This window comes from Pocillopora verrucosa, chromosome 6 (assembly GCF_036669915.1).
Source record: "Pocillopora verrucosa isolate sample1 chromosome 6, ASM3666991v2, whole genome shotgun sequence".
Classification (NCBI taxonomy): Eukaryota; Metazoa; Cnidaria; class Anthozoa; order Scleractinia; family Pocilloporidae; genus Pocillopora; species Pocillopora verrucosa.
The window spans coordinates 20,173,820-20,200,677 of record NC_089317.1 but is presented as its reverse complement, the minus strand read 5'-3'; the positions used below and the strand labels follow the sequence as shown (position 1 = coordinate 20,200,677).

General features: G+C 40.3%; 3 protein-coding genes across 3 annotated transcripts; 1 reads left to right on the top strand and 2 right to left on the bottom strand.

Moving 5' to 3' along the window:
• Positions 1 to 2,863: 2,863 nt before the first annotated feature.
• Positions 2,864 to 5,155, bottom strand: LOC131793871 (potassium voltage-gated channel subfamily A member 1). Its single transcript, XM_059111376.2, is given in 12 exon segments — positions 2,864 to 3,912; positions 3,915 to 3,963; positions 3,965 to 3,995; positions 3,997 to 4,034; positions 4,037 to 4,162; positions 4,165 to 4,221; positions 4,223 to 4,369; positions 4,372 to 4,692; positions 4,695 to 4,790; positions 4,793 to 4,996; positions 4,999 to 5,070; positions 5,072 to 5,155. Coding segments are annotated over 12 exon segments (1,371 nt in total). The 3' UTR covers positions 2,864 to 3,766.
• A 1,689-nt stretch (positions 5,156 to 6,844) lies between these two features.
• On the top strand, positions 6,845 to 20,199 carry LOC131793100 (monocarboxylate transporter 10-like). Its single transcript, XM_066168974.1, has 6 exons — positions 6,845 to 6,888; positions 12,960 to 13,174; positions 15,571 to 15,852; positions 16,709 to 16,992; positions 18,095 to 18,464; positions 19,202 to 20,199. Exons 1-6 carry the CDS (start codon positions 6,845 to 6,847, stop codon positions 20,197 to 20,199), a joined length of 2,193 nt encoding a protein of 730 aa, XP_066025071.1.
• Positions 20,200 to 21,790: 1,591 nt separating this feature from the next.
• Positions 21,791 to 25,848, bottom strand: LOC131793111 (monocarboxylate transporter 10-like). Its single transcript, XM_059110518.2, has 4 exons — positions 24,702 to 25,848; positions 23,900 to 24,471; positions 22,797 to 23,166; positions 21,791 to 22,083 (listed from the first exon to the last, which is right to left on the bottom strand). The coding sequence occupies exons 1-4, from the start codon at positions 25,846 to 25,848 to the stop codon at positions 21,791 to 21,793; spliced, it is 2,382 nt and encodes a 793-aa protein (XP_058966501.2).
• Between the last annotated feature and the right edge of the window lie 1,010 nt (positions 25,849 to 26,858).

The window sequence follows — 26,858 nt, the reverse complement described above, 5'->3', positions numbered from 1 at the left end:
TAATAATAAATCTAGGAAGTTAAATCCAAGCGTAAGACAAAATTCACCATTTTACGACCTTGTCTTCGACAAACAATTTGTAAGTTTTGGCCTATCAACTCAGTTAAGCCAAGTCTAACACGGGTGGGGAAAGCGGAAAACGGAGAATAAAGAGCTAGGACAGAAACGAACGCAAAATGAAGTCGTTGCCGCCAAAAAATCATTTTGACGTTATTCGTTATAAATTTTTTTTTCAACAGTCGCATTTTCACTAAGTTGTTTGTTTTCACGTGCATTACTTCCACGATATTCTGTTACCTTTTTTTTTTTTTTGCACAATTTCTCTATGTTTGTATTATCCGTATACGTTCTTTACCGTAAACTTTATTCATTCGGATTTATCGTTTATCTGTGCTGGATCATTTTTCTCAATCGCTTTAAGTCATTTTATAACGTTTTACGCCAGCCATTTTCTCCGGATCTCGTATAACGTTTGTTAGTGTCTTTTGTTGTCATTTTCATTTGTTTTCCCGTTTGCCAACTTCTTTACGTTTAATTGTAGTAACTTATTATTTGCAATTTTAATTTAGCAACCACTTCAATTGTTCTCTGCAATTTGCTTCGATTCTTCAGTTCGTTTCGTTTTGTTTTGAAGTATATTAAACAGCGTGTTCGTTTGGACGAGTATTTTTGGCCATCACAGAAGGATATTTTTTCCTTTTTTTTTTAATATCATTAAAAATATCTCCATTATCTTTACCATACTTACATCTTACAATTCAATGAAGTACCAGAAAAGAAAATAGTTAGTTATATTCTTTACTACAATTTGCAAAAACGTCGCGTTAAATCCTACGATAGTGTTATACCTAAACCTTTTCACGGCCAAGCGGTTGTACGAGATTAATCATACAAAATCTGGGGAAGAAAAGTAAAAGACATCTGTAAGCTACATACTTCTTGTCAATTGAAGGTTTCCATTGATAGTACGTTCAACTTAGTAAGTCCTCGCTGATACGGCTTTTCTATTTCAGCTTCGTTAAGCTGCACCATTTTGATTTTAGTATATATGATATATACTAAAATAAATAGGTTCTTCATATCTATTACAACAGTATATACAGTGTTTCGCAAGTAGTAAAAGGTGCGTGAGGCGGTCGTTATTAATGATACTATACATGAGATTTGCCTGCTTGGCTGCCAAGCCTCCAAACAGGAGTGAGGCCAAGGTTGACCTTTTATGGTACAAACGTTGCTGATTTTCAAATGCAAATTTCTTTTTTTATCATGCTAACTAGATACTGGTCTCTATCTCAACAAGGTCACTTTCAGCCTCACTCCAAATCAAAGGTCTATTCCAATTTATTGCTGTAGGAGTCTCAAACCCATCCAGAGAGATTTCCTAGAACTCTGATACCACCGGATATGAATCTAGTACATGCTTTAGATCTTGTATTTTTTTTATGAGCGTAAATAACAAAGATCGCCGCCCGCAAGTTTAGCTTTAAATAATTTGCTTATAGTAAAAAATAAATCATGCGAAGTTTTTTACTGGAACATAGTTAACTTGTTTCTGTAATGATGGAGAAGGTAAGTTGAAGTATTTTCTTCTTGGTGTCAATTTTAAGATCGTGGAGGAAGATGAGAAACCAAAAAGAGAGGTCGGAAAATAATGAACGAGAAACGAGTATCGGTGGATGAGAAGCAATAAAGAGGGTTCGAGCAGAAAAGAGAAAACTGGGAACGCAAAACGGTAAAGCGGGAAATTACAAAGAAAAAATCGGGGAAAATGCACAGGAAAACGAAGAATAGTTGATGGAGACGTAGAATAAAAGAACGAAAATGGCCATCAAAAGGGAATTTCTTCGTCCAGACGTTTGTAATGAAATACGTTAATTTGCTTTTATTTTCAGAGAATAAAGACACATTTTGAATTTTTGGAAAATTAATTAGAAAAGTGAATCACTTACACTAGCCATTTTGATGCATAAAAACTTTTCAACACTTTTCCTATTGGGTCCTCAGACACTTTGCTTTCAAGGTTAAGGAGGGTGGCATGGAAAAAGAAACAGCACGCGACGAAGGGGCGCAATTATGTGATAAAACCTTGATAACGCCACGATGGCCATCATCTACTATGTTTTTACTTGAGCATACGGTCTGGATATCGCTTCAGTCAGAACCCGCAAATCAGCCAAAAACTACAAATTGTCAGTTCAAAAGCATCCAGAGTCCATCCCTCTTGATTTGTTAGCGTCTTGTTGTCTTGATTTTGACATGATTCCGACTTGATGCTCGTAACACACCTGAGACATCTTATCTGGTAGCGATGTAACCTTCGTGGTCGACTGAATTTCGAAGGATAAGCTTCTGTGGGAGAATTTCTTCGAGAGAAGGCATTAAAAATTAACTAAGGCCTTGAGATGAACTTTTTTTAGCTACTTCTGATAAACCTCTTCTGGTACAAGCACACATTTATGGTCATGTATATCCTCGTTAAATATGTGATGAAGAATTTTAGAGATCGATTGAAAGATGTTGACTTACGATAGTATAAGTCGCAAAGAGAGAGTTTGATCCTCAGTGAAAGAAAACTGATTATTTCCCAATTACTCATGAAAAACCCTTTAAAAAATAAGAAATTATCAGAAATGTAAAAACCACAACACTAAAATGGGTGTACGCAACTCAACACTACATTATATCATCAAATTAAGAGAGAAAAAAAATACAGTTGTTTATTTTTTTTCCTCCTAGCTAAAAGCGAGTTATTGTAGCATCTTTGGTACAAGAGACCAATTTGATTACAAGTTATAATTATATATTGTAGATATATAAATATTTTCGTAATTCATGCAATAATTCTATTATCTCCTTACAATAATTGAGTTTTATGCATGCATTGTGTTTTCAATTTTTCATAGCAGGGCCCCCCTTGTTGGTAATTTATTATCTGTACAGTCTGTTCAGCATGTTTTTGTTTTTCACCGAGGGTTGTATTTTTCTTGAAAATTCACAGTTCTATTGTTGTCCACGGCTTTGTAATCTTTGTTGTAGCCGTGGACTTAGAAAGAAGAAGGACAAAGCCTCTAACAAAACCAGTAACGCAAAACGTTTGTTGGACGTTTACACGCAGAATATGACATTTATTTAGAATTTACTGGGATTTAATTCGGCGAGAAATTGCAATGAATTCGGGTTACCTTCATTAAAAAGTCGTAGTTTAAAATAAGTCAGACTTACGATCTCGTGTCTGGGGAATGTAAACAGAAAGATGAAGATAACACGGTAGAGAAGTGAGCTCGTTAAGCAGTAAATGTATTGTGAGTTAAATACTTAGTTGTTTCTGCCTGCGACATAATTTAAACCTGGAAGGAAGTACTTGGGATGTAATAAATGAAGTATCCGGCTTTGGAAATTAGTATTTTGTTTAAACGTACTTGCATTATTTAAGTCGAGATGGCTTTGAAAACAATATTCGAAATAAGGTTGCTGATATTCTCTGATGCAAAGTCGAGAAACTACCGCACGAAGAAGAGCGAAGTCGCCCAAAGATTCGCATTTCGCAACACTCTAAGAAATTGCTTGGTCAAACTGATTAGCGAAGCCCTTACCACCACGAGCACTTTCTTGAGTTACCAAGATAAGCACTTGTCTTGTAAACGAAGGAGGAAAATCTGGTGGTTCGCTTGGACGCTTTCCTCGAGGAAAAGAGACATAGATTCGCCACCAGCGGCAACTGGATTAAATAAAGAAAATCAAATTACATCTGTTAAAATCTGCGCTCTTATCCATGTACGGCATTCGCTCTTTCCAGTAGAGCCTGAGAGACTTTATCCTGACATCGTAGACGTACAGTTTGGCTTCTGTAGTGTACTTGATCATCTGCACGGGCAGCTTCGCCTCTCTGTGCTTTTATTTCCAACATTTCGCATAATAACGCTGCCAGGATTTGCGAAATTCCGTGAACAATACAGGGGTAAAAACAGAACATGGCTACAGTGCCTCCATACAAAAAATGTGCCCACCAACTTTCCTATCGCTGAGGTCCGGCAACGATAAAGTCTCCGTATCCTACGCTTGAAAGGGTTATTATGGTGAACCAGAATGTAGCCGGAATACTAAGTACAATTGAGAGGCTTTCCCCTTCGCCCTAGGAAAAATACACGAAGATGGATAAACACAAAAAATTGTGTTAAACACTATACACACTACGAACAAGGCTTCATATGCTCGCGAGTGTCCACAATGTTTCAAACCGAAGTCGTATGCTGACGCGATATCGTTTCAGTTTAAGTAGCCTCGCTAAGCGAAGACAACGCAAAATCTGATCTGGTACAACATGGCTTGCAGCCTGACCCGTACCGTTCTTAAACACGACCCTATTTTTTTTTTCACGTACAATGAGTGACAAAAGAAGTAATTTCCACTAAAAAAACTAAAGGAGATCACGAATTGCGCGAATCTTTGGTGCGCACAATGAACGGAGAAATCAACTCCACGGTAAAACCATATAGTAAAGACCACATAACAGATGACCAAACAGCATAATAAGCCACAGCTTCCATTGTTGGAATTACATTTCTGATTGTGAAAGCTGTGTCCGGTTTTCTTCGGTAATTCTGGCAGTGACTCTAGACACAAAGAAAACCAGCAGATCTAGGAACGGTCCCGTATCAACGACAACTTTGTGTACGTTCTCTCCGCCGGAGTATAATTGGTTGATCGAAAAAAAAACGCCACACGTTTCTTCTTGTCCTATTGAACTTTCGCAAGCACGGCAAACTTCGGTTCGCTTTTCGTCTCGAGCTGCAGCAAGTTGTGCCATCGAGTTCTCATCGGAAGATTCGTAAAAGCCATCGAGTTGGAAGAACTTTTATTCCGAAGAGAATATCTCATACGAAACAGTTTCCGGCGTGGAGAGGATTCCATTTGACTGAGAATACAAAAAAGTCTCGAGGTTAAAAAACGCCTGATCTCTATCAAAATAATATTCTCGCCGAATCGGATGTGTAAAATTCGGGTCCGTTAGTTTGAGACCCCAGAAAGGTTCCTCGGAAAGCGAGACAAAGTGTGTTCAAATGTTTCGAACCATCTCGCCGCGCACGTTAATCGTAACTTTTTGTTGAAGCACAACATTTTGCCCGTTTTCTGCCCCTCGAATTTTCCGCTGCATTAAGTTTAGAGAGGATTGAAATCCTATGACCAATAATAATAGAACGGTCGTAAGCCCGGCTGTTACAAATCAAAGGCTTTTTCTTTTTCTTAAAGGGAATCGCTAAGACGGATGAACCAATAAGCCGCCAGTGGCCTACTGTAGCCGCTTACCAGTCGGACGGTGTTTGCACAAAGTCTCAAGTATCCTTAACAACAGAGTTTGCAAAGGTATGGACTCTTTTTGTAAGTCAATTTGAGTTTGTATGTGTTGACTACCGAGAAATAATTAAGGGCGGATACGAGCAGTTATTTGAACTGGCCAGATGTTTTGGCCGTGTTGCGGAACGACCCACGGCATAAAAGCAAAACTTTATTGCTCTCAAAATCATAACCGCATAATCGGATGAAATTTCTCTGAAAAAACAAGTGAGGTTACCTTGAAGAGTTCCGACCACGACATCTTTTTGCGGTAACGCAAAAAACCCACGATTCGTTGGGAAATGTCTCGTGTATTTTCGCGTAGCCTGACCGGCAGACCGAGAATGTAAAAAATAAATTATGCATTGTAAACAATTTCTCGTAACCCCTCCTATCGCGAGTCAAAAATCTTTCGTGTTAAAACTGTTATAAAATACCAGAAAGTCAAAAAATGAAAATCAGGGCGATTCAGATTAATTTTCGGATTGCAAGTTAAGGAGTTGGGTATTCGAAAGCCCCTCGCAGAAAGTTTTTAACCGACCGCAAGTTTGCCGGTTTTCTCGGCATCTAATCTAAGGATGTCGGTCTTAATTAAACGATGTGAAAAAGTTTTTACCACAAAAACGAACGATCTTAATATGTTCGGCGAGAAGAAACTGAGAACTTCTGGACAACTTTTTGATGTTTGTTTTTAAATTTCAGCCCCGCTTTTCATTCCGTTTACTTGCGAATTAAAGAGAAATTTGATTATTGCCAAACGATTGGTAGAAATTAGAGTGCCCGGTCAGGTGCTGAAACCCTACGCACGAAAAAAATTACAAATGACTTCCGATTATGTTTACAATACGAAATATTTGTTCCTACCTGAGACAACAGAAAACAGCTATGTACGTAATTGTTCGAGATGTCACTTGCTTTTGTGGTAGCTGACATGTTTTTGAAAAGTCCGATTTTATTCGGCGGGACGAAAACTGCGACCCAGTGGATTGAAAGTTCAAACGAATATGTAGGGCAGTTTAAAAAATCTAGCAATTAACTTTCTCTAAATGAAATAATATAGTAAATCACGATAGGCTGGCTAAAAAACAAAAAAAAAAAAAAGATGTGGAGTCTTTGAGTCACGATATGACGAACTTTGGGTTATTAACAAGGAAGGATTAAAATTCAGGGTCATCCGAAATGACATCAAACAAGAGAAGAGATAACTAGGAGACCGGATCCACATAGGGATTTATTCCCAAGGAACTCACTATGGAGTTATTTTTAGATCACTTCCGTTTTTTATCTATGATCGTATGCTAGTCTAAGAAAAACAAACTAAGCGCGCGAGTTTATTTGCAAATGGATAGACATGCCGTCATTCTCGTGTGCTACCTTGGTCTTTATTTATTTTATCCTGGGCGTCTTAATAGGCGGACGAAGGACGCGCGAGTGTTGAGCGCGAAGAGCAATTCTCACGCAAGAAGAGGAACGTGAATGACTGTTCTGGTCCGAGGCGAGAGGGCATGGCATGGGCGATGACAAACGAGCGGTTCGCTCGATAAGTGATGCGGAGTAAGACCACACGAGAACTCAAGGTGAGTTCCCAGTGAATAGTCCAAGCGGAAAAAATTTCCTGCCGACCTGAACCGCGAATTGTATTTTCTTCTACTCCTCCACTTACGTATGTATCGATCTGTGCATTCTCCCACGCTCTCTTCGCATTTGCTCGGCCTCCATTTGCCTGAAGCTCTACAACAATTGTTTGTTTCTACCCAAAATTCAAGTAGCGACAATGGTGTGGCATCTATGGATTGGAACATATACCGGTTGAGGCCTGATACCTCGAGTCTCTAAATAACTGGAGAGAAACTTCCCCTGGTTTAGCATTGGCGGACGAAGCTTTGTCTGTCTCGTCATCTATTCTCTGAAGTAGCATCTAGGAAACACCCGTCTTCTGTAATGCTCCATCCCAAACATTCATGGCAAAAACTGTAAATAGATAAAAGTATGTGGAGGTTCGCGTTGGATATCAATTAAAAAAAAAAAAAACACTCTCAGTAACGCAGCTGGTAACTAAAAATAGATTAACATCGTTAAGTTTCATGAAGAGAGTTTAGTAACTTGCAATTTGGTCTTTTGATAGGCCCACGGCTCCAACGACGTCAACCAAAAGATTACAAGTCTTTAACTTTGCAACATCACATTTTTATCAGGAATTAATGCCTTTTTTACTTTGTTTCTCCAAACCGTATACGGAAGGAAAGAATTTCCCGTTAAGATAAAAATAGTCCTCATAGAAAGAAAAAGGAATCGTTCAAGAAGTAAACAATAACAATTCACGTCAACTCAAATTATGGAAGAAATGCGGGGGTGTATTATGTGAACGCAAAGATCATAGAAATGTCTGTAATTTGTGAATTTGTAAAAGTCTACAAGCAGTGATGAGTTAATTTCGTTTAGTGTTCAAAGCAGGCTGTGATTGCCAAGCCAGTTTGATGACAGAATGTTAACAAAGTATATATTTTCTCCCATTCTGTTGTCCTTCCCGTGTGGATTGCAAACCGTTTAGATGGCTTAAAATTCGTTAGTTAATAAACCAATTTCCTAAGATGATATTTTATCCTTCCTTCCTTACCTTGGCTGAAAATGAAGAGATATTCAAAGAGAATTCACTTTTGTTCACCGCAAGGAGTGGAAGAGTTAAGTCGGTTGCGAGCCAACTGACAGATACTGGTGTCCGCGTAGGAGGCGACTTGTAGGAGTGGCTTTCCTCTTGGACGGAACTCCACGAAATAATTCTTGTGTCGGTTTACTGCTACCTAGCTAGTTCTCTTTATCGGAAGAGAGGCACTGCGTGAAAGTAACTTCTTGCCATAGATCACGTAACTCTTGATGACACAGCCTGGTCTCCAACCAAGACAGGATTCAGGGTCGCGAGGGACTGGCACTACCCCCTAGGAAGGGGACGAAGTGAAGGGAGAAGATGAGAACGGAGATGTCTCTATATTTAACTTCTTTGCGTCATTGGGGCTTATAAAAAGCACGGCCATTCCTGCTTGCCCTTTTCGTTTAACCCGCGTTTTAATGCATTTTGGAACGAAGCATTTACATCAGTGGATTCTTGGCGCCTCAAGCTTCAACGCCCCAACGTAAGCATAAGAAAAAAGCATTGTGAACATTCGATCCCAGGCGCAATCTAGGCAAGGGGGTAGGGTATCTGTTGAGTTTTCAATTAAATGGGTTACGTGATACTTCGAAAATTCTATGAAGTAATTCCTTCTATCTTTAAGCAAACTTTTACGCGCATTTGAACATGGTATAGAATTTTCGCATTAGAAAATGTCCTATTATTAAAAAATGTCACTTAAAAAACCATTCCTTTTATCATGTTGACCTCTATAGAAATGTCCTATTATTAAAAAATGTCACTTAAAAAACCATTCCTTTATCACGTTGACCTCTATAGAAAAATTAAATGTCCTGAACGTTTTAAAATATAAATTTAAGGCTGTGTTCTAGCGGTTGCGTAATTTTTCGTTCATATAATTTCAAATTTCCTCGTGCAAGACCCCGCGAAACGAATGTGCCTCCAAGCTTATTTGGAAACTTGAAATATATGTAGCATAGATCACCACTTATCGCAGCGTTCACGTAAACGTGGTAATTCATGGTTTTACAAATAGCTCAAATTTTTTTCCTTTTTTTTTTTCTTTTTCCGAGCCAAGATTTTGCCCTTCAAAATTCCTTTGTTTAGTAATTGAGGTAAGTATTTAAACAGTTCCTAAGTGATGGCGATAAAGACTAAAAATCAAGGCTTTTTAGATTTATTTTAGAAATACCATCTCAATACGTCTCTTGATCACAGATGTATCTAAGGCAGCGCTGTTGCGTCAGCAGCCGCGCCTAAGTATTTAACGCCTAACTATATTAGTATTCAGCCGTTAAAACTAAATGATTAAATGAGAAAGCAGGAAGGGTAATTAAATGACTAACAAATATACTCAGCTCTCTCTATTGGACCAAGATAACATTATTTTGAGTGGATAATGATAATATAATAGGCCATTTCCGAGTTCACGAGGTTCAGAGATCTGGTGTTGAAATTAAGGCGCGAGAACGAGGATAAGTTCCAACTCGTCCTGATCGGTAAAAAGAAAAAGGGGCCGTGGTGGTAAAAATGAAAAATTCGAGCACTTAATGACTAACCTCTTTGAAAATTCTAATTTATTAATTTTAAAGAAAACATTCAAATAGCCCTCTAATTGTTCTCAACAATTTTTTTAACCCATCACTTGTTTATGAAACGAATAAAATTTGGTTTTATCTCATTCTTTAGGCGACATGTATCACTTACTTCGTCATCATCTATTTATTCCCTTATTCCATTTCCAATTTTTCATTCCCATTCCCTATTTCATTTTTTTTTCATTCTCGATTCTCCACGCTCCACGCTCCACGCTCCGTGCTCCATTCTCCACGCTCCACGCTCTACGCTCCACGCTCCACGCTCCACTCTTCATTCTTCATTCTTCATTCTCCATTCTCCATGCTCCATTCTCCATTCTCCATTCTCCATTCTCCATTCTCCATCCACGCTCCTCCATTCACGCTCCACGCTCCATTCCACGCCCCATTCTCCATTCTCCACATCTCCACGCTCCACGCTCCATGCTCCATTTCCATTCTCCATCTCATTCTCCATTCTCCATTCTCCATTCTCCATTCTTCATGCTCCATTCTCCATTCTCCATTCTCTTCTCCATTCTCCATTTCTCCATTCTCCATTCTCCATTTCTCCATTTCATTCCATTCATTCATTCTCCATTCTCCATTTCATTCTCCATTCTCCATTCTCCATTCATTCCATTTCATTCTCCCATTCTCCATTCTCCATTCTCCATTTCTTCATCCATTCCATTCTCATTCCATTCTCATTTCCATTCTCATTCTCCATTCTCCATTCTCCTCTCCATTCTCCATTCTCCATTCTCCATTCATTCCATTCTCCATTCTCCATTCTCCATTCTCCATTCTCCATTCTCCATTCTCCATTCTCCATTCTCCATTCTCCATTCTCATTCTCCATTCTCCATTCTCCATTCTCCATTCTCCATTCATTCCATTCTCCATTCTCATTCTCCATTCTCCATTCTCCATTCTCATTCTCCATTCTCCATTCTCCATTCTCCATTCTCCATTCCATTCTCCATTCTCCATTCTCATTCTCCATTCTCCATTCTCCATTCTCCATTCTCCATTCTCCATTCTCCATTCTCCATTCTCCATTCTCCATTCTCCATTCCATTCTCCATTCTCCATTCTCCATTCTCATTCCATTCTCCATTCTCCATTTCATTTCCATTCATTCATTCCTCCATTCTCCATTCCATTCCATTCTCCATTCTCCATTCTCCATTCTTCATTCTCATTCTCCATTTTCTCCATTCTCCATTCATTCCATTCTCATTCTCCATTTCTCCATTCTCCATTCTCCATTTTCCATTCTCCATTCTCCATTTCCATTCTCCATTCATTCCATTCTCCATTCATTCTCCATTCTCCATTCTCCATTCTCCATTCTCCATTCTCCATTCTCCATTCTCCATTCTCCATTCCATTCTCCATTCTTCATTCTCCCATTCATTCTCCATTCTCCATTCATTCTCCATTCATTCCATTCTCCATTCTCCATTTCATTCCATTCTCCATTCTCCATTCTCCATTCTCCATTCTCCATTCTCCATTCTCCATTCTCCATTCTCCATTCCATTCTCCATTCTCCATTCTCCATTCTCCCATTCTCCATTCTCCATTCCCATTCTCCATTCTCCATTCCATTCATTCATTCCATCTCTCCATTCTCCATTCTCCATTCTCCATTTCTCTCATCCCATTCTCCATTCTCCATTCTCCATTCCATTCTCCATTCTCCATTCTCATTCATTCTCATTCATTCTCCATTTCTCCATTTCTCCATTCCCTCCATTCTCCATTCTCCATTCTCATTTCCATTCTCCATTCTCCATTTCATCCATTCTCCATTCTCCATTCTCCATTCTCCATTCTCCATTCTCCATTCTCCATTCTCCATTCTCCATTCTCCATTCTCATTCCATTCTCCATTCATTCCATTCATTTCCATTCTCCATTCTCCATTTCTCCATTCTCCATTCTCATTTCATTCCATTCTCCATCTCCATTCTCCATTCTCCATTCATTCCATTCTCCATTCTCATTCATTCATTCCATTCTCCATTCTCCATTCTTCTCCATTCTCCATTCTCCATTCTCCATTCTCATTCATTCTCATTCTCATTCCATTCTCCATTCTCCATTCTCCATTCTCCATTCTCATTCTCCATTCATTCCATTCTCCATTTCCATTCCCATTCTCCATTCTCCATTCTCATTCTCCATTCTCCATTCTCCATTCTCCATTCTCCCATTCTCCATTCTCCATTCCATTCTCCATTCTCCATTCTCCATTCTCCTCCATTCTCCATTCTCCATTCTCCATTTCCATTCTCCATTCCATTCCATTCGCCATTCGCCATTCTCCATTCTCCATTCTCCATTCTCCATTCTCCTTGCGCATCCTTCCTGGCCGGTGAAGTTTACCACACGGATTCTCGTTCCGAAAATTACAGATTCATGTTTCTGTTTTGTTTTCGGTTTTTTCCGGTCAGCAAATTACTGTAAACCCTCGCTATGACACAGCAAGGAAAAAACAACGATTAAACGATGACCTAGGAGGAAACTGAGGCCATGCTGCATGCAGACGCCGAACGTTAGCGAAGTCGTACGTCCAGGCATTCAAAATTTTATGTACATACAATTTTCCCTCACATTGCTTTATAGTAATTTCTCCTCCAACAGCTTTTTGCGGGTTCCTCGGCGGCAGGCAGAGTCTATTTTGATCTGCCTTATTGCTGCAACTTTTCTTGCCTAAATCTTACAGTTCTGCTTTTTTTTTTTCTTTGATACCGGCACTTAGCTCAATACCTCTCCCACAAATACTTTTTTTAAATACCCTCCCACACCGAATTTTGAGAAATTTATCGCTCATTTTCACTACCAACAGCCCTTTATTCCTTTATACCCGCCGACCAGAGCGATTCGCATTTATCCTCATTCTCGCGCTATCATTTCGCCACCAGATCGCTGAACCGCAAGGACTCGGAAACGGCCTATCGATATATATTATAAAACTGATACTGTACAACAACAAAGATCTAAGACTCGCGAATAACTTTCGCTCTTACGGACCTGTCACTGGTTTTGGCCAATCCTAGCTTTAATAAGGACTCCTACTCTTAGTACTCTTCGCATAGCGACAAAAAAAAAAAAAAAAAAACCCTTTGCTTAAATAATGCGTGTTTATGCACGGTGTATGTGTTTTGTTGTGTCTAATTAACACATCAAGGTATTTCATCAGTATTACTAATTACCCTTTGTTTCGAGGTGACATTCTCGGCGCTGAAATTTGATTGCGCTTCCTCATTGACGATTTTCTCCTCCTTTATCAATATTGAAAGAGCATCAGGCTCTTAGAGATTTTATGTGACGTCAAACCTGTTTTCACCTGTCGTCTTTCTTATTAATTCGTTGCCACTTCTCCTCTTCAATTGTTTTGTCTCTGTTAGCCATGAGCTCGTCAGGATCAGCGGACGAAGAAACTTCCTCGATACTCCAAATTGCAAAGCTGGATCGATTAGCCTCGCATCCGATATTAAAATTATTCCCGAAGGAGGCTGGGGATGGATGATCTGTGGCGCAGCATTTGTGACTCAGTTTATTGTTATGGGGATCCACAACTCGTTTGGTATTTTGTACACGACATTACTGGAGGAGTACAAAGGTCCAAGGCAGAACTGGTGAGATTATGTGTTAATGGAATTACGCGTTGTAGAGCAGTGTACAGACAGAATTTTCCGTTTGCGTCAATGGCAAACGGAAATATTGAAAATTCTTAATCTACTCTGTTGGGAGAAAGCAAAAAATCTTTCGTCCACTGTTGATATAAATGTTTCGATTTTACTTCAGAAACGGTTGAGAGCAGACAGAGAAGAGTTCAATTTTTGCCGTTGAGCGTTTGCTGCAAGCGTTATGACTAAAACTCTCAATTGTTTCATAATTGTGAAATTCCGATTTAAAGCTCAGATATCTAGATGCCAGTAGGAATTACTTTGCACGTAAGGGGAACGTTAGTTGTAACTGCTGTTCGCGCTTAGGACTAGTTTGAGTTTCACTCAGTTTGGAAAGAAATCTTCGTTGGTTTGCCGATTCTAATAACTTCGGGTGAAAATCGAAGCAACTGTAGATTTATGCGAAATTGTGGAGGTATAGATTATGTTCGATCAGCGGGTTGTCACATGGGCTCACACAAAATTGATTATATTATTCATACGATTGTTAATATTTCCTACTGAGAACACACCCACAATCAATCTACAAAAACGCATTTGTGAAGTCTTTTGAGTTCGTAAAGATTGGAAAAGGAAGGAAAAGGAAGGAAAATTTCTACAGTTTCGGTGGTCATTTTCTGGAGTATACCATGAATATCCCGTCACTGCTGACGATGTCAAGCGATTATTACGAAGCAGTGTAAAAACTCAACCAGACCTGAGCTGTTTTGTTCAACTTTGGTTCTCGTCAGATGTAAAAGCCAGTTCGTCTTTTATATTTTCAGTCTCTACGAAAAATTCCCGCTAATTGTACGCATTCTTATTTGATAATCGGCTTTTTTGGGGTCATAGGAACGAAAAACAAGCTTTGGCGAGAAAAATCTTTTTTTAACATGGTAGATCAGAAAACAAAAAAATTTACACAAATTTTCGGTTAATGTTGTTTTGTTGTTTGTCGGACTTTTTAGATTTAATCGCGCTTAAAAACGAACGGTGACTGATATGAAAAACATTATCCAGCTCCCAAGAAAAATCACAGATGATGTAATCACGAACGAAGCGAGACCTTTGACCTAGCGAGATTTATCTGCCGCGCAAACACACATGCCCGTAAATGACCTTTAGTTTTATCAGCTGAGTTGATAACGTAAACTGACCACCGTAAAGAGTTCTAGAGCTGACATTCCGAGCGTTAGCCTTTTGTCGGAGAGATCGGTAGAGATCGATACGAGAACTGACAGAGTTTCAGAGTTTCTGGCTCAACTGGTCCTATCAATACGTCAAAAAAAAAGCAGGGCCAGACAGTTTTCACACTCCTGCGCGGACTCTTAATTATTACATCATTTTCCACAGTTATAAACACGAAGAACTCGATCGCTAGTGCTCCTCAGCATTGGCCATTTATTTTCCATCTAGACCTCCTGGAAAACTGTTGTTTTGTTTTACCAGACTTGAAAAATGGTCACAACTAAAACAAATAAAAGCACAGGTAACGAGATGCTGCCTTAAAGCAATTTCTGGCCTATCATTGAGGTATGCGCAATATGCCCGTCTGAATGTTTATTTCAAGCCGACAATTTTTTTTGTCTTGTGTTTGTTTGTTTTTTAAACTTTGTGTTGATCTTAGGCCTCAGGCCTCTTGAGATTTTGTTTGCTCCTGACTAAACCTTATTATGCACATTTTGTACCTTGCACGTTCTCCTTAGTTTTGTTTGACTTTAGTTCAATTTCAAGCTCAAGTTCATGTCTCGCCGTTTATTTGGTGAGATTTCCGCATTGCCTCATACTTCATTATGCATGCAGTTCTCGGGTGAAGAAAACAGTGTCCAGAACAGTAAATTGCCCTTTGGACTATGGCTCTGTGTTACAATGGTTTGGGGCTGTGCGGAAATCTTTCCGTTTCTTGATTTTTCTCGAGAGATTGTCGATATGGTTCGCGAATTTCGCTTTGCATGTTCTGTATTTTCCGTTTCATTATTATTATTTCAATCGTATCCACAGTATCTTGCTTTAATTTTGTGCTCTAAAACAAACTCTTGAGGAAAGGACCGCTTAATTATTCCTGACCATGAACGAGTTTCTTAGGTGGTTTACGAGAGTCTAGATATGTTTATGTAGGGCTCGCATAACGTTTTCAACAGCGGCTACAATGGTCCATTGTTTAGGAGTGCAAAGGTGAGATTTTTAAAACTGACAAACAAACTTTTAAAGAAGATTTGGCTCCATACGGTTGCGAGGTTTGTCAACTCTATATAACTAGCATAATTCTCGCCTCAATATCTTACGGTATGATGTTTCAGACTAGTAAATCCTTTGCTAGCTTAAATGATTAATTCTCTTTTTTCTTCAGCATGGGTGGGTTCAGTCAGTGTTGGAGTTATGTATGTATTTGGACCAATCACCAGCGGGCTCAGTGAAAGACTGGGTTGCAGAGTAGTGGCACTGCTTGGAGGTTTGCTGTGCTTCTTGGGAATGCTTATGACGTCATTTGTTTCCGACCTGACAAAGCTCTATGTGACTTACGGCGTCTTGTGGGGTATAGGGACGAGCTTCTGTTACTTCCCCACATTAACCGCTCCTGGGGAGTATTTTTGTAAGCGATTATCATTGGTAAATGGCATAGTTACTGCTGGTAAGTTGAGCAGAATCAAATGTATCACTTCTTTAAGAGGATCTAACTACCCGTGCCGTAGGAGAAAGAAGTCACTTTGGTCAAATTAGGGAGTCACCCCCCCCTCCCTTCCTGGATTACCGAAAAATGGGATATATAGATGTCTGTAGGTAGCGCACTAGCTTAGTGTACGAAAGTACGAGCTTACACCCAAGCTGGTGTGACTATGTGCAGAACGCTCGCAATACATTAACCCCTCTATATAAGGGTCCATTTGCTCAAAGGGTGTATAATGCTATCCGACAGATAAATCGCAATTCAGCGGTTAATTGTTAACAAGCACAATAACCCGCATAACGCTATTCAACAGATAAATCGGTATCCAGCCGATAGGTGTTAACAAAACGCACTGCGCTACCCATTGGATAGAGATTCATCTGGTGGATAGCGTTAACCCACGCAGGAGTATAGTTGATACTGGAAATCTTTTAAGGAACCCTCGCGAAAGGCGGTGTTTTCACTGAAATCAAATGGCGACATTCTCTCCAGGAGAAGAAGTGCGCTATACGACGAGTCGCATCATAAAGAAATTACGAAACAGTGGAACTCTTCCATAAATAACAGGTTTAATTACTGTTCTTCCATTCTCATGCTAATCAGCCTTCGTGGCCTGGAAGATATGTTAAAGAACTATAGAATTTTCTGTGAAAAGCGAGGCTGGAAAGGCTAATTTATACGTACCTAAAATAATATATCTATCATATACGCTATTTCAATTAAGGTGTAGGTGAGTCGAACGTTATTTAAAGTTTCCTTTTATCACAGTTTACATAAATTATTGGAGAAAAAACGAACGTTTTGCGCTTATGTTCGACAGGAAGTGGAATTGGCACGCTGACATTCGGCCCAGTCCTCCAGTACATCCTCCAACGCTATGGCCTTTCTACTTCTCTGCGCATACTCAGTGGCGTATCACTGCTGTTGCTACTGGCTGCACTGACTTACAGGCCGTTTCGCTCACCTCTTGAGGAACTGTTTGAAGTAAAGCGACAGCCTAGGCCTTTCTTTGACTTCTCAGTATGGCAAAACAAAGCATTCTGTGTTTATACAGCAGCTGTGGCTATTTTCATGCTGGGTTATTTTATTCCTTATGTCCATTTGGTAAGTAAACAAAGGACGGGGAGACTTGAAATGAGAGTGAGTGTATAAACAATTCTTGGTTGAGGTTTTGTGATATCCAGAATAATCACGGTTGAGGCAGGGGTTATCAGCCTCAGCCTTCGGCTTCGGCTGGTAACCCATCAACGAGATCTTGATTATTCTGAATATCACAAAAACTTCATCCAATAATTGTTTTATTATACATTGATCGAAAGGAAAAGGTCACTACAATAAGTGGAACTGATAACTTATTTCTCAACGTATAAAAATATACCTATCAGGAAGCAACAAAAGGCGCGCGAACTTGACATGATTACCTTTACAAATCATGCACCGCAGTCATACATGACATGATTACCTGTGACCTTGAGTGTCCTTCACAAAATTATTGCATAATCTACAACTAGATGACGTGCCAGGCGCTTATTTCGAAAACCCATAGTACGCTTTCGGCCAATCAGAAAAGAGACAGTGAGTTGAATGTATTACAATAGCAATCAAGCAGTTGCTAGAATAAAAAGATTTTGGATATTCTCTTATTTTCACCAACAGCTCAGTCAATCAGACAGTCACTTTTGCTCTATTGAGGGCCACCCCCCCCAAAAATCTACTTTTATAAACTCCTTATGGTGGCTAATTAACAACTATTCACCGAAATTGAGGTGGCGCGGATTTGTGAAGCGGCGAGGTGAAGATCCACCACAAGCCGCCGATACTTAGGTGAATTGTTGGTTTAGTATGTATTAAGGCAGTGAGATAATATAGCATAAAAAGATGATTATAAATCATTTATTCCTACAACAATTACAATATTCTTGGGCGCAAATCCCGGTTTAACTCATCTTCATGTGCGCGCATGGTATAATGGCTCATAACCCATGATGTCTAGGCAAATGAAAACTCTTGAATTGCGTTATCCAATGATCTAGTTTTTGATATCAAAAGATACTCGGAGTCTGAGTTGCCAATCAGAGCGTGCCTTCGACGCTATCCACTGTCTTAGCACATACTAAGTTGGTATATGACGTGATTGATATTTTTAACTTGTAGTCAACGTACTTAACAGGGATGCCAACATTGGTCTGTTCTGCATTCCAAACAGGTTAGTCACGTGGAGGGTCTGGGTATTTCACCTTCCAAAGCAGCTCTGCTGATTGGATTCATGTCCATCGCTTCAACGATCAGTCGGCTCGGATTCGGCAAGTTTTCCGACCATCCAAGGGTAAATCGATTGTTCATGACGCAGCTGGCGATTTTGGGCTTTGGAGTGACCACAACACTGAGTCCGCTGGCCAGAAGTTATGCATCCTTACTGACGGTGGTCGTGGCCTTGGGGCTGTTTGACGGATTGTACGTGGTGTTGATCGCGGTGCTCAATACTGATATCGTGGGAGTTCATAAGCTCCCAGCCGCAATAGGAAGTCTGTACGGAGTCATATCATTCACCCTTACGCTTGGACCTCCATTTGCTGGTACGGTAGCGATTTTTAAATTAAGATATTGTTGGTAAAACATACTACTCGCTCTTTCACACACTTACGGATTATTTTGTTTTATTAAAACAATTTTGCGGAAGCTTTGAGGAGGGCGTACTTTTCCATTTCAACTCAGCCCTCTGTAAATGTTTCGTTTTCTTTTCAGCTCAGTCCCCAGTGACCGAAGCAGATCATCCCAAAAAGTTGAAGATTTTTTCTCGGTTGTAGCACGTGGTGCCTTGCGCGCCATTGAGACAATATTTAAGAATTCGATGTAGCAGCGTAAATTGTCAGTCTACATTGGTTTGTCCAACCAGCAAATGTTCAAAATTTCAGAGTGTTTTTATAAGATTCACCAAATTTCTCACCACAAAATCCGAACGGAAAATGTCCTTTCCATTTGCAGTGCTCTTAAAGCATTTACTCCTTTCGTATATCTTCATCAGTGCTTTGTTTTTAACATGGAAATTAAAAAAAGGACTGGTTTGCAAAATTGTGCACAATTTTCAGGAAAAGTCGGAAAGGAATATTTGGACTTATCGCCTACCAATCGATTTTTCGATTCGATTTTTTCATAAATCTACCCGCTTTCTATCACGAATGCTGCGATCTGATAATTGGATTGTTAATCAGTCCCCCTGTAAATGGTGAACCGCTTCTCAATAACAAACTCATTAGTCATACTACAGCAACCCTCGCTTGCCTGAGTCACTCATCTTTTTTTCCCATTGTAGGCCTTATGTACGACATGCTAAATTCTTACCACACAGCATTCTACATCTGTGGCGCCACCACTACCCTTTCCTCTTGTCTGATGTTTCTGATACCTTGGCTCATGCCCAACCAACAAGGAGGTGTCTTTCGCCGAGATTCCTGTCAGAGCCGCCTGGAAGGACTTCTAAACTCACAGTCATCTACTCCATGTACAAGGAAGCATTCCCGTTCATTTTTCGCCGGAAGATCGGTGAAGAGCCGAAGCTTGGATAGTGGAAATAGTAGCTTATCTAGCCCCGTAACCGGGGAGATCAGCCTTTGCGAAGCTGACAGGGCTGAGCAGGAGTACTTGGCAGGATTTACCATCGATAACGAAGCTGATGTGGCGACAGACGGGGCCTCTAATGAAAAGAGCAGCTTTTCCATGGATACAAGCATCAATACCGTCTTCAATGCTAGCATGTCACATCGAGGATCTATTACAAAGTTTCTATTGCAACAGCAGCTTCAATCCCAATCCAGAGCCTCCACTCCATTATCAGGTTCGCGCCGAGGATCATCACAAAGTCCCATGGGGTTGCAGTCGGGTGGTAGCTCATCCAGGAGCTCGATGAGTAGCAGTTTAGGTTTCAGAACTTCCTCCTCAAGCCCCTCGAGGGGGAAAGGCTCATTCAAAAGATCTCTATCAGAGTCAAGGCAAGGGTCCTTTGAGGTTTCCGAGGAATCAAGCAGCGAAGAATCTTTCGAACCGATTTCCTCTGAGCCCGAAGGAGAAATGGACACGTTGTCATTAGGGCAACTGTTTAATGAAGACACCCGACGAGAATCTGGTGAAAGCACGGTAGTGGGCTCAAACTGGGAGTCCGGTCGGAGCACTGTTATCGCAGGAACCCCGAAGGTCTTCCAGTCTGGAATGAAAGACGATGATATGCTTCATCTGCTAGCTGCTCGACTGTTGCAGGCCATGCGAGGAAGGGAGCAAGATGATTGTGGAGAAGAAAGGGAATCTACTGTTTAGAAACTGTGCCAGCTCAGACCTTAGGCGTTCTCTTCTACACTCTGTCCAACGGAAGTCTGGGAAGGATAAGCCAACTTCGTTCCCAGGGTCCTGTCTCTTTCTGGGAACGAGGCTTGGAGTGGTTGCGTCTCTCTTTTTGTGACTTTAGTGGACAAAAGACGCCAAAGTAATAGGTTCAAACTTTGCATAAGCTGGATATTTATAGCTCATTACTAGCTGTCCACGATTTCAAGTTAAGTTAGGTTTCCTTTACAGTTAAATTAAGTACTTGCCCTTTTTACTGACTTTTATTCATCCTTCATGAAATTTAGCTCATCAAAGTCGAAACTTAAAGAAAATAGTTAGTTTTAATCAAAAGTCACTTCCGTCATGGAGTAGCTTATTATAGAAGACGGTTATGACTTCTCTCACTGCAATTTACTGATTTCTGATACTTCCTTAACCAACCTGGAATATTTGCCCATTTGCATCTACTTTCTGACTTATTGCTGAAAGGTCTGGATAGCAGCAGATATGTAACGAATTTAATAAAATAAACGACTCTTTTTAAAAACACGTTTCGACAGTTCTCTGTCATCTTCACTTTTGATTTTACGAAGTAAAAAGTTGAATTTAAAGTGTATAACAAAATGCTGATTGGACAAAACAAAAAATAGTAACAGAACAGAACAATGTATACATTTACAAGGAAAGTCTTAAATTAACATCATAAAGTTGATGATTAAGTGTAGATTGCTCCCATTGAATGTGGATAACTTCTTTAATTTTGAGATGGAAAGTTGTGGAAGCGTGATTTAAGATGCTAAAATACTCATCAGAACTTATCATTAACCTATTTCCTTAGCCATTTATTTGTCAGTCTTCTTTTCAAGTGTAAAAATTAATGGACAAGTGACTACGTATAAACCTTTTTCAATTCTCCTCTCTGTTTTCTATACATTTCTTAAAATTTTTAGCTCGGAGAATTTGGTGTTTAATCAAACGGTATCCCCTTGTTGATATTTTTCATTCTTCTCATCACATCTCTAGTTGATAAAGTATTCATATTATTGGGAGAAATTACTCGTTGTTCACTACCAGGGGTATAACGGTAAGTTCAATTTTTAAAAGCCTTCCTCACCGTGAATCATCGAAACGGAGCACTGATTGAGTTGGCGCTAAGTTCAGTGTAACTGACTAGTTTAACTATTATATTTTTTGGCCAGAATTCAGAGCCATCCTACCGTTTTAATAGTTTAAGGAACTGCTCATAGTACTTTCATTTAGAAAATAGGATTGGAAGGTACACACAGTGGCTTTTTTTACGCTTTCTTCCACCGAACTTTCTCAACATGGCACGCAGTTTGGCATTGAACCGGCGCCTTTGCCAACTGCTAATCTTAGTTGCCCAATATGCTCATGGGAAATGCATATGGCATGGAAAAGAACGCGAAAAATACTGACTTTTTAAACTTTTTTTTATTATCTTCATATATTCAAGTTAACACAGAGTTGGAAAGTGAAGTGCTCATTTCCTTGTACTGTGAAACAGTTAAACAGAGAAGAACGCGGTGAGATGGAAACGGAGAGTGTCAGATCAGTTGCTTTCATTTCAAACATCCACCCGTTTGTTTGTTACTTGAATGCCACTATGTTGTACAAATCTTGATGCTCTAGACTCTTGCTTCTCTTTCCACAAACATCCAAAAAGAACGTGCATAACCTCAGAGCGATGATTCGATCTCCTCCTTCGTAAGAGTTTCGCAAGTCTCTTGCTGCCGGTTTCCTGGTTCGACTGTGTTGACAGACGCGGTATAAAAGACGTCAAACTTGCCGCAAGGAAGGAGATGCCCCCACATGAGTAGAATGCTGCGGCATAATCTCCAGATATGTCGTAAATCCAACCTGCACAGGATCATAAACAACTGAAACAAGGTCTCATAAAAACGTCGCAGTGGCTTATCCATGGGCGGGGAACCAAAATTCTTTCAATGATAGGATCGCATGTAACCACTTGACTTGAATTAATTATAATTTACTTGAAAGATATCTCAATTTAAATATGCTCTGGTGTAAAAAAAAATAGTTATTTTTCTTTTTTTTTTTTTATCAGGAGAACATCAGCTGGAAATGTTAAGTTTTGCGCTCGACCGTTTGCGTGTAACACTCTCTCTACTCGCTACCAGCGGCATTTGATGTTCTCTTGGTTTCACTGCACATACTCGTTCATACCCATCGGACCCCAATGAGGTTCAAAGTGGTTCAATTTCTGACACACATTGGCTCTGGACAAGAGAACATAAAGGTTATAATCTCTTGCTCTGGAATTGAGTATTTTCAACTGAGTGTTAAAAGTAACTCGGGATTGCTTGGTTGTCGCACTAAGCTTTTTGATTGGCGTGGAGAACTTTCGCCACCCTCTCAAACAATCAGATAGAGATCTAAAACCAGTCGCGACTTGACAGTTGCGTTTTCATTCTTTTTACTTATTCTTAAAAACTAACGATCGTCGGCAATAAACTACTTCCTATGAAGATCTGTTAATTCTTAATTCATATAGCACAAACAGTCATTCTAAGATCACTTAACATTTCAAATGCACTCGAACTAAAACGAACCTGCGATGGGAGGTCCTAAAAACATTGGGAATGCCATGACAGTGAATGCACTACCAAGAGCGTAAGACATCTTTCGGAGGCCCACGATGTCACTTGTGACCAGCGGAATCAGCAAAATGTAGCATGCCTCAAAGAACCCGAAGATAACAGCGTAAGCTACCAAACCGCCGTATCCTGTTGCCATGGTGACAAAAAAGGAACATAAACCAATTATAGAGAGTCCCATCTGATACATGTGGACTCTGTTGACGCAAGAAAGATCTGCCATTTTACCGAAAAAAAGTCTTCCAGCTGTCGACGCCACCGATAAGTAACCGATCAGGAACGAAGCATCTGTCGGTGGAACGCCTAGATCTTCGGCATGTCTGACCTGATATTAAGACAGTATTTCAGTCTCTTAAATATTTATCGTTTGTTTTTGACTAAACATTTAGTTTCAGTCGGTGACATTCTAGATTCATCAAAGTTTTCTTTCAGAAGGGATGAACATCATTTTAAAGCCAAGAAAAAAAATGAGCTTCCCGTGGAAGCCAAATATTTATGAAAGTTTTCTTTGGTTATCCTCTCTTGAGCCCTTTTCCACTATGCGACTGCAGTAAGAATTCGGTGGGTCAGTTAACAGTCAAAAAGTTGAACAAGGTGCTATCTCAGTGGTGTTCCTGTGCAGCGTTTTTAGACGGGGCAACTAACACTCTCACTCAGATGTTTACGCAGGCTGAGGGGACAAGGGACAAGGGTAGAATACTCACTGAAATGAAAGCTCGGGCTTTAAAAGTTACCTTAAAAGTAACATTAAGTAACATTATTAAGTTGCTTAGGTTAGTTAGCGATCGGTCATTATTCATCTCGGGGGGGGGGGGAGGGTGGAGTTTTGTCGTGATAATCAACCTGATCGCCCTATAAGTCTGTAATATTGTTATGATTCTCCCATCATTGGGAGTTAATTGCCCATCAATTTTCTATATTTTCCTTTTATACTCTGTCGGCAACGACTGATCCCCCTCCACTAACCCTGAAAACGATGTTATCCTTTCTAAATCATTTGCTTCCCCCCCCCCCCCCAGACGATACAGAACGACTGATCCCCTAGTTAGAACTCTTACCAGGTGTACAAATGGTACGAAATAACCAAGCTGAAATGTCGCCAGAGAAGCGATCCAGATAACATATCCCTTATTCTTGAAAATGCTCCAGTCAAAAAGCTTTCTTTTCCGCTCCCCCTCAGAATTTCTAATGTTCTGAAGGTACTTGGCAGGAACGGGTCGAAACGTTGCTCCACATAAGATCACTATGGTGAAAATTCCTGCCACGATTCGAAAAGTGTTTGGTACGCCAAAACGCAAAAACAGTACCTGGGCGACTGGGCCAATCACTAGCGTTCCCACTCCACTTCCGGCTGTTACCAGGCCGTTCACGACCGCAATTCGGCGTTTGAAGTATTTAGAAAGCACAATTATCGTGGGAAAATAGCAAAGGCTCGTCCCAGCCCCAAACATGAGACCGTAAGTTAAATACAACGGAAATAGACTGGTAACTAATGACGAAAGTAAAAGCCCTGCGATGCAGATGAGACCCCCGCAAATGGTGACGATTCTGCAGCCGAGTCTTTCACACATCGAGGTGGTAAGTGGGCCGAGGAAAAACATGATCCCAGTCGCAAGTGAACCGACCCAAGCTGGAAAAAATGTAATAAAGATAACTTCGTTGACAAAGTTGCACTTCTACACAAAGACTGAAACTTATCATGACTAGAAGTTTATATTACTCTTTTCAATTGCAGCCATGTTTAGTTGCTACGCGTGTCTGGCATTGTGACAAGTTTATTTTTCTTGTAGGACGATAAACTATAGCTATCACTTTTTAACTTTTACCAGGAGCCTATTAGGGGCTCCTGCTTTTACCAACCTGTGGCTCCTCTGGGAGTCTTTAGTTCCTTCACCAGTTCCGTGTAAACAATACCTGCTGTATTTTGCATGCCGAGGGCGATGAACTGGACTATAAATGCGCCAAAACATACAACCCAGCCCCATCCGCCGTCGGGATGGGTTTGGACTAAAATCTGAACCGAACGATCGTTCGCGTTACTCAGGGTGTTGTCTGGTTGGTTGCCTTTAAAGCTGTCAGTCAAACCTGTTTGTTTGATTTTCTCGGCGTCTCTCGTGATGACAGATTCGGTGTTACTCCCACAAGGCGTGGTTCCGAAGGACCGCGAGGGTTCATGGTCTACCTTTGAGGTAGTTTGCTTTGAGAGTGCCAAGTCGGATTCTTGAGGAAAAACAAGGGGCGCATTTTGCACCAGGATGCCTCTATCATCCTTTCTATTCAACCGGTTTTGTCCTCTGACATTGGGAATTTCTGCAGTTAATGTATCTACTCTTGCTTCATTTGAATCTGGTAATGAACATGACCCGGGAGCTAAAGTTTTGAAGTTCGAGTTTTGTGCTTCTTGAAGTTCGGACCCCGAACTACCACGTCGTCTCAGGTTTACTTTTTCATCCATCCGTATATTTTCATTCATCGGTTGTACAACATCACCAACAGCGTACGAAGCCCTTTGACCCAAAATGGACGAGCTAGTATCAACATGCTTTAATGATAATTTTTCATGTAAACTTCTTGAGTTGTTCCCTTCGTGTGTGAACAATTTCTTTCCATTTGGCAATGATATTTCCCTTTCCGTAGAGAATCCATTGTGACCTCTTTCTCTATTTAACTCTGCCCTGCTCGAGAAATCCTTGCCGATGTTTCTTGGTGCGGAGAGCACATCTTCAGTATTACCAGATTCGTTATAATCGAGCTTCAAAAAACCCTGTGAATCGTTCTGTGTAGTCTGTTGTTGAACATCACTCAAAGCATTCTTTATCTGTTCATTGCACTGGTTATGTCCCTTTCTATCTAATGTATCTCTATTGACAGCAAGTAAACGATTCTTCCTTACATCCGTTAAAGGAGCTTCGGACGCAAAATTTGGAAGCGTGTAAGTCCCTCCAATGCTGTCGCCTCCGTAAAGCGAGTCTGACTTCTCCCTTTGCCGCTCATGAGTTTCGGGCATAACCCCGGAACACGAAAAGCGGAAAGGGTTCAATACCAAGGCGAATTTGAATTAAATGCAGTCCGTTTCTTGGAGGTTTGGAGGTCACTCATTTATCGATCCCCTCTGCAGTTGTTCCCTGGAAAATAGATTTAAGAGTCTGCATTTTGGAATTCATTTTCTCCGTAACTAACCAGAATCATGGCCTCGGAAATCGAGCAGTTTCTCACTGTTTATATAGACTTAATTCCGCGATTGCTTTCGTTTTAATTTAGCCGCTCCCTCAGTGTTCAGCTCTATCCTCTTAGCTAGTCACAAGCAAACTTGAGACTGTCGCGTCTTGATAACTTGCAATTCCTGATATCGACGCGGGAACAAGTCCGTTGATGATAAAAAAGATTAGTAATCTGTTTAAGCTAACAAACAGATCGACTTGAGAGTGGGAAGCACCGAATTCCGCTTCTTATCAAAAAAGTTGTGACGGCATTTTCTCAATTTAATGGCCTACAAAAACTGTCTTGGAAGTTCCCGTAGTCGCAACGTAATTTCTGTGATATAGACTAATGTCATGGTATCATCGCGTGCCTGCACTCAACGTGTGAAAAAGAATATGACTCCAAGAACTTAGGTACTCAGTTTCTCTTAGACTAGAAGAGATACATATCGCAAAAAATACCGAAAGGTCTTCGGGACGTACCTGAGAGCGGCAATCGTGGCGGATCCTAGTCCAGAAACTGGTCATCGTTGTGCGCCATGGCGCAAGGCAATTTTGATTGTAAAGAAAAGGAATAATTGTAATGACGACATACACTCTAATTTACCGATTAAATGATAAGTGGAAAGTTGTAATTAGGCTGACGTCAGTAAGTGCCGCACGCATGCAATCATTATTTGATAAATAGCGTGCAAGATAGGCATAACTTATTTTTTTGTTTTCAGTAGAAGGGACGCGACACAAACACGAGGTAAGCGAGAAGGTCTAGTCTCGCGAGAGGGTTTTTCTTGTGTCGTTGTCTTTTGTGAAGTCTGGG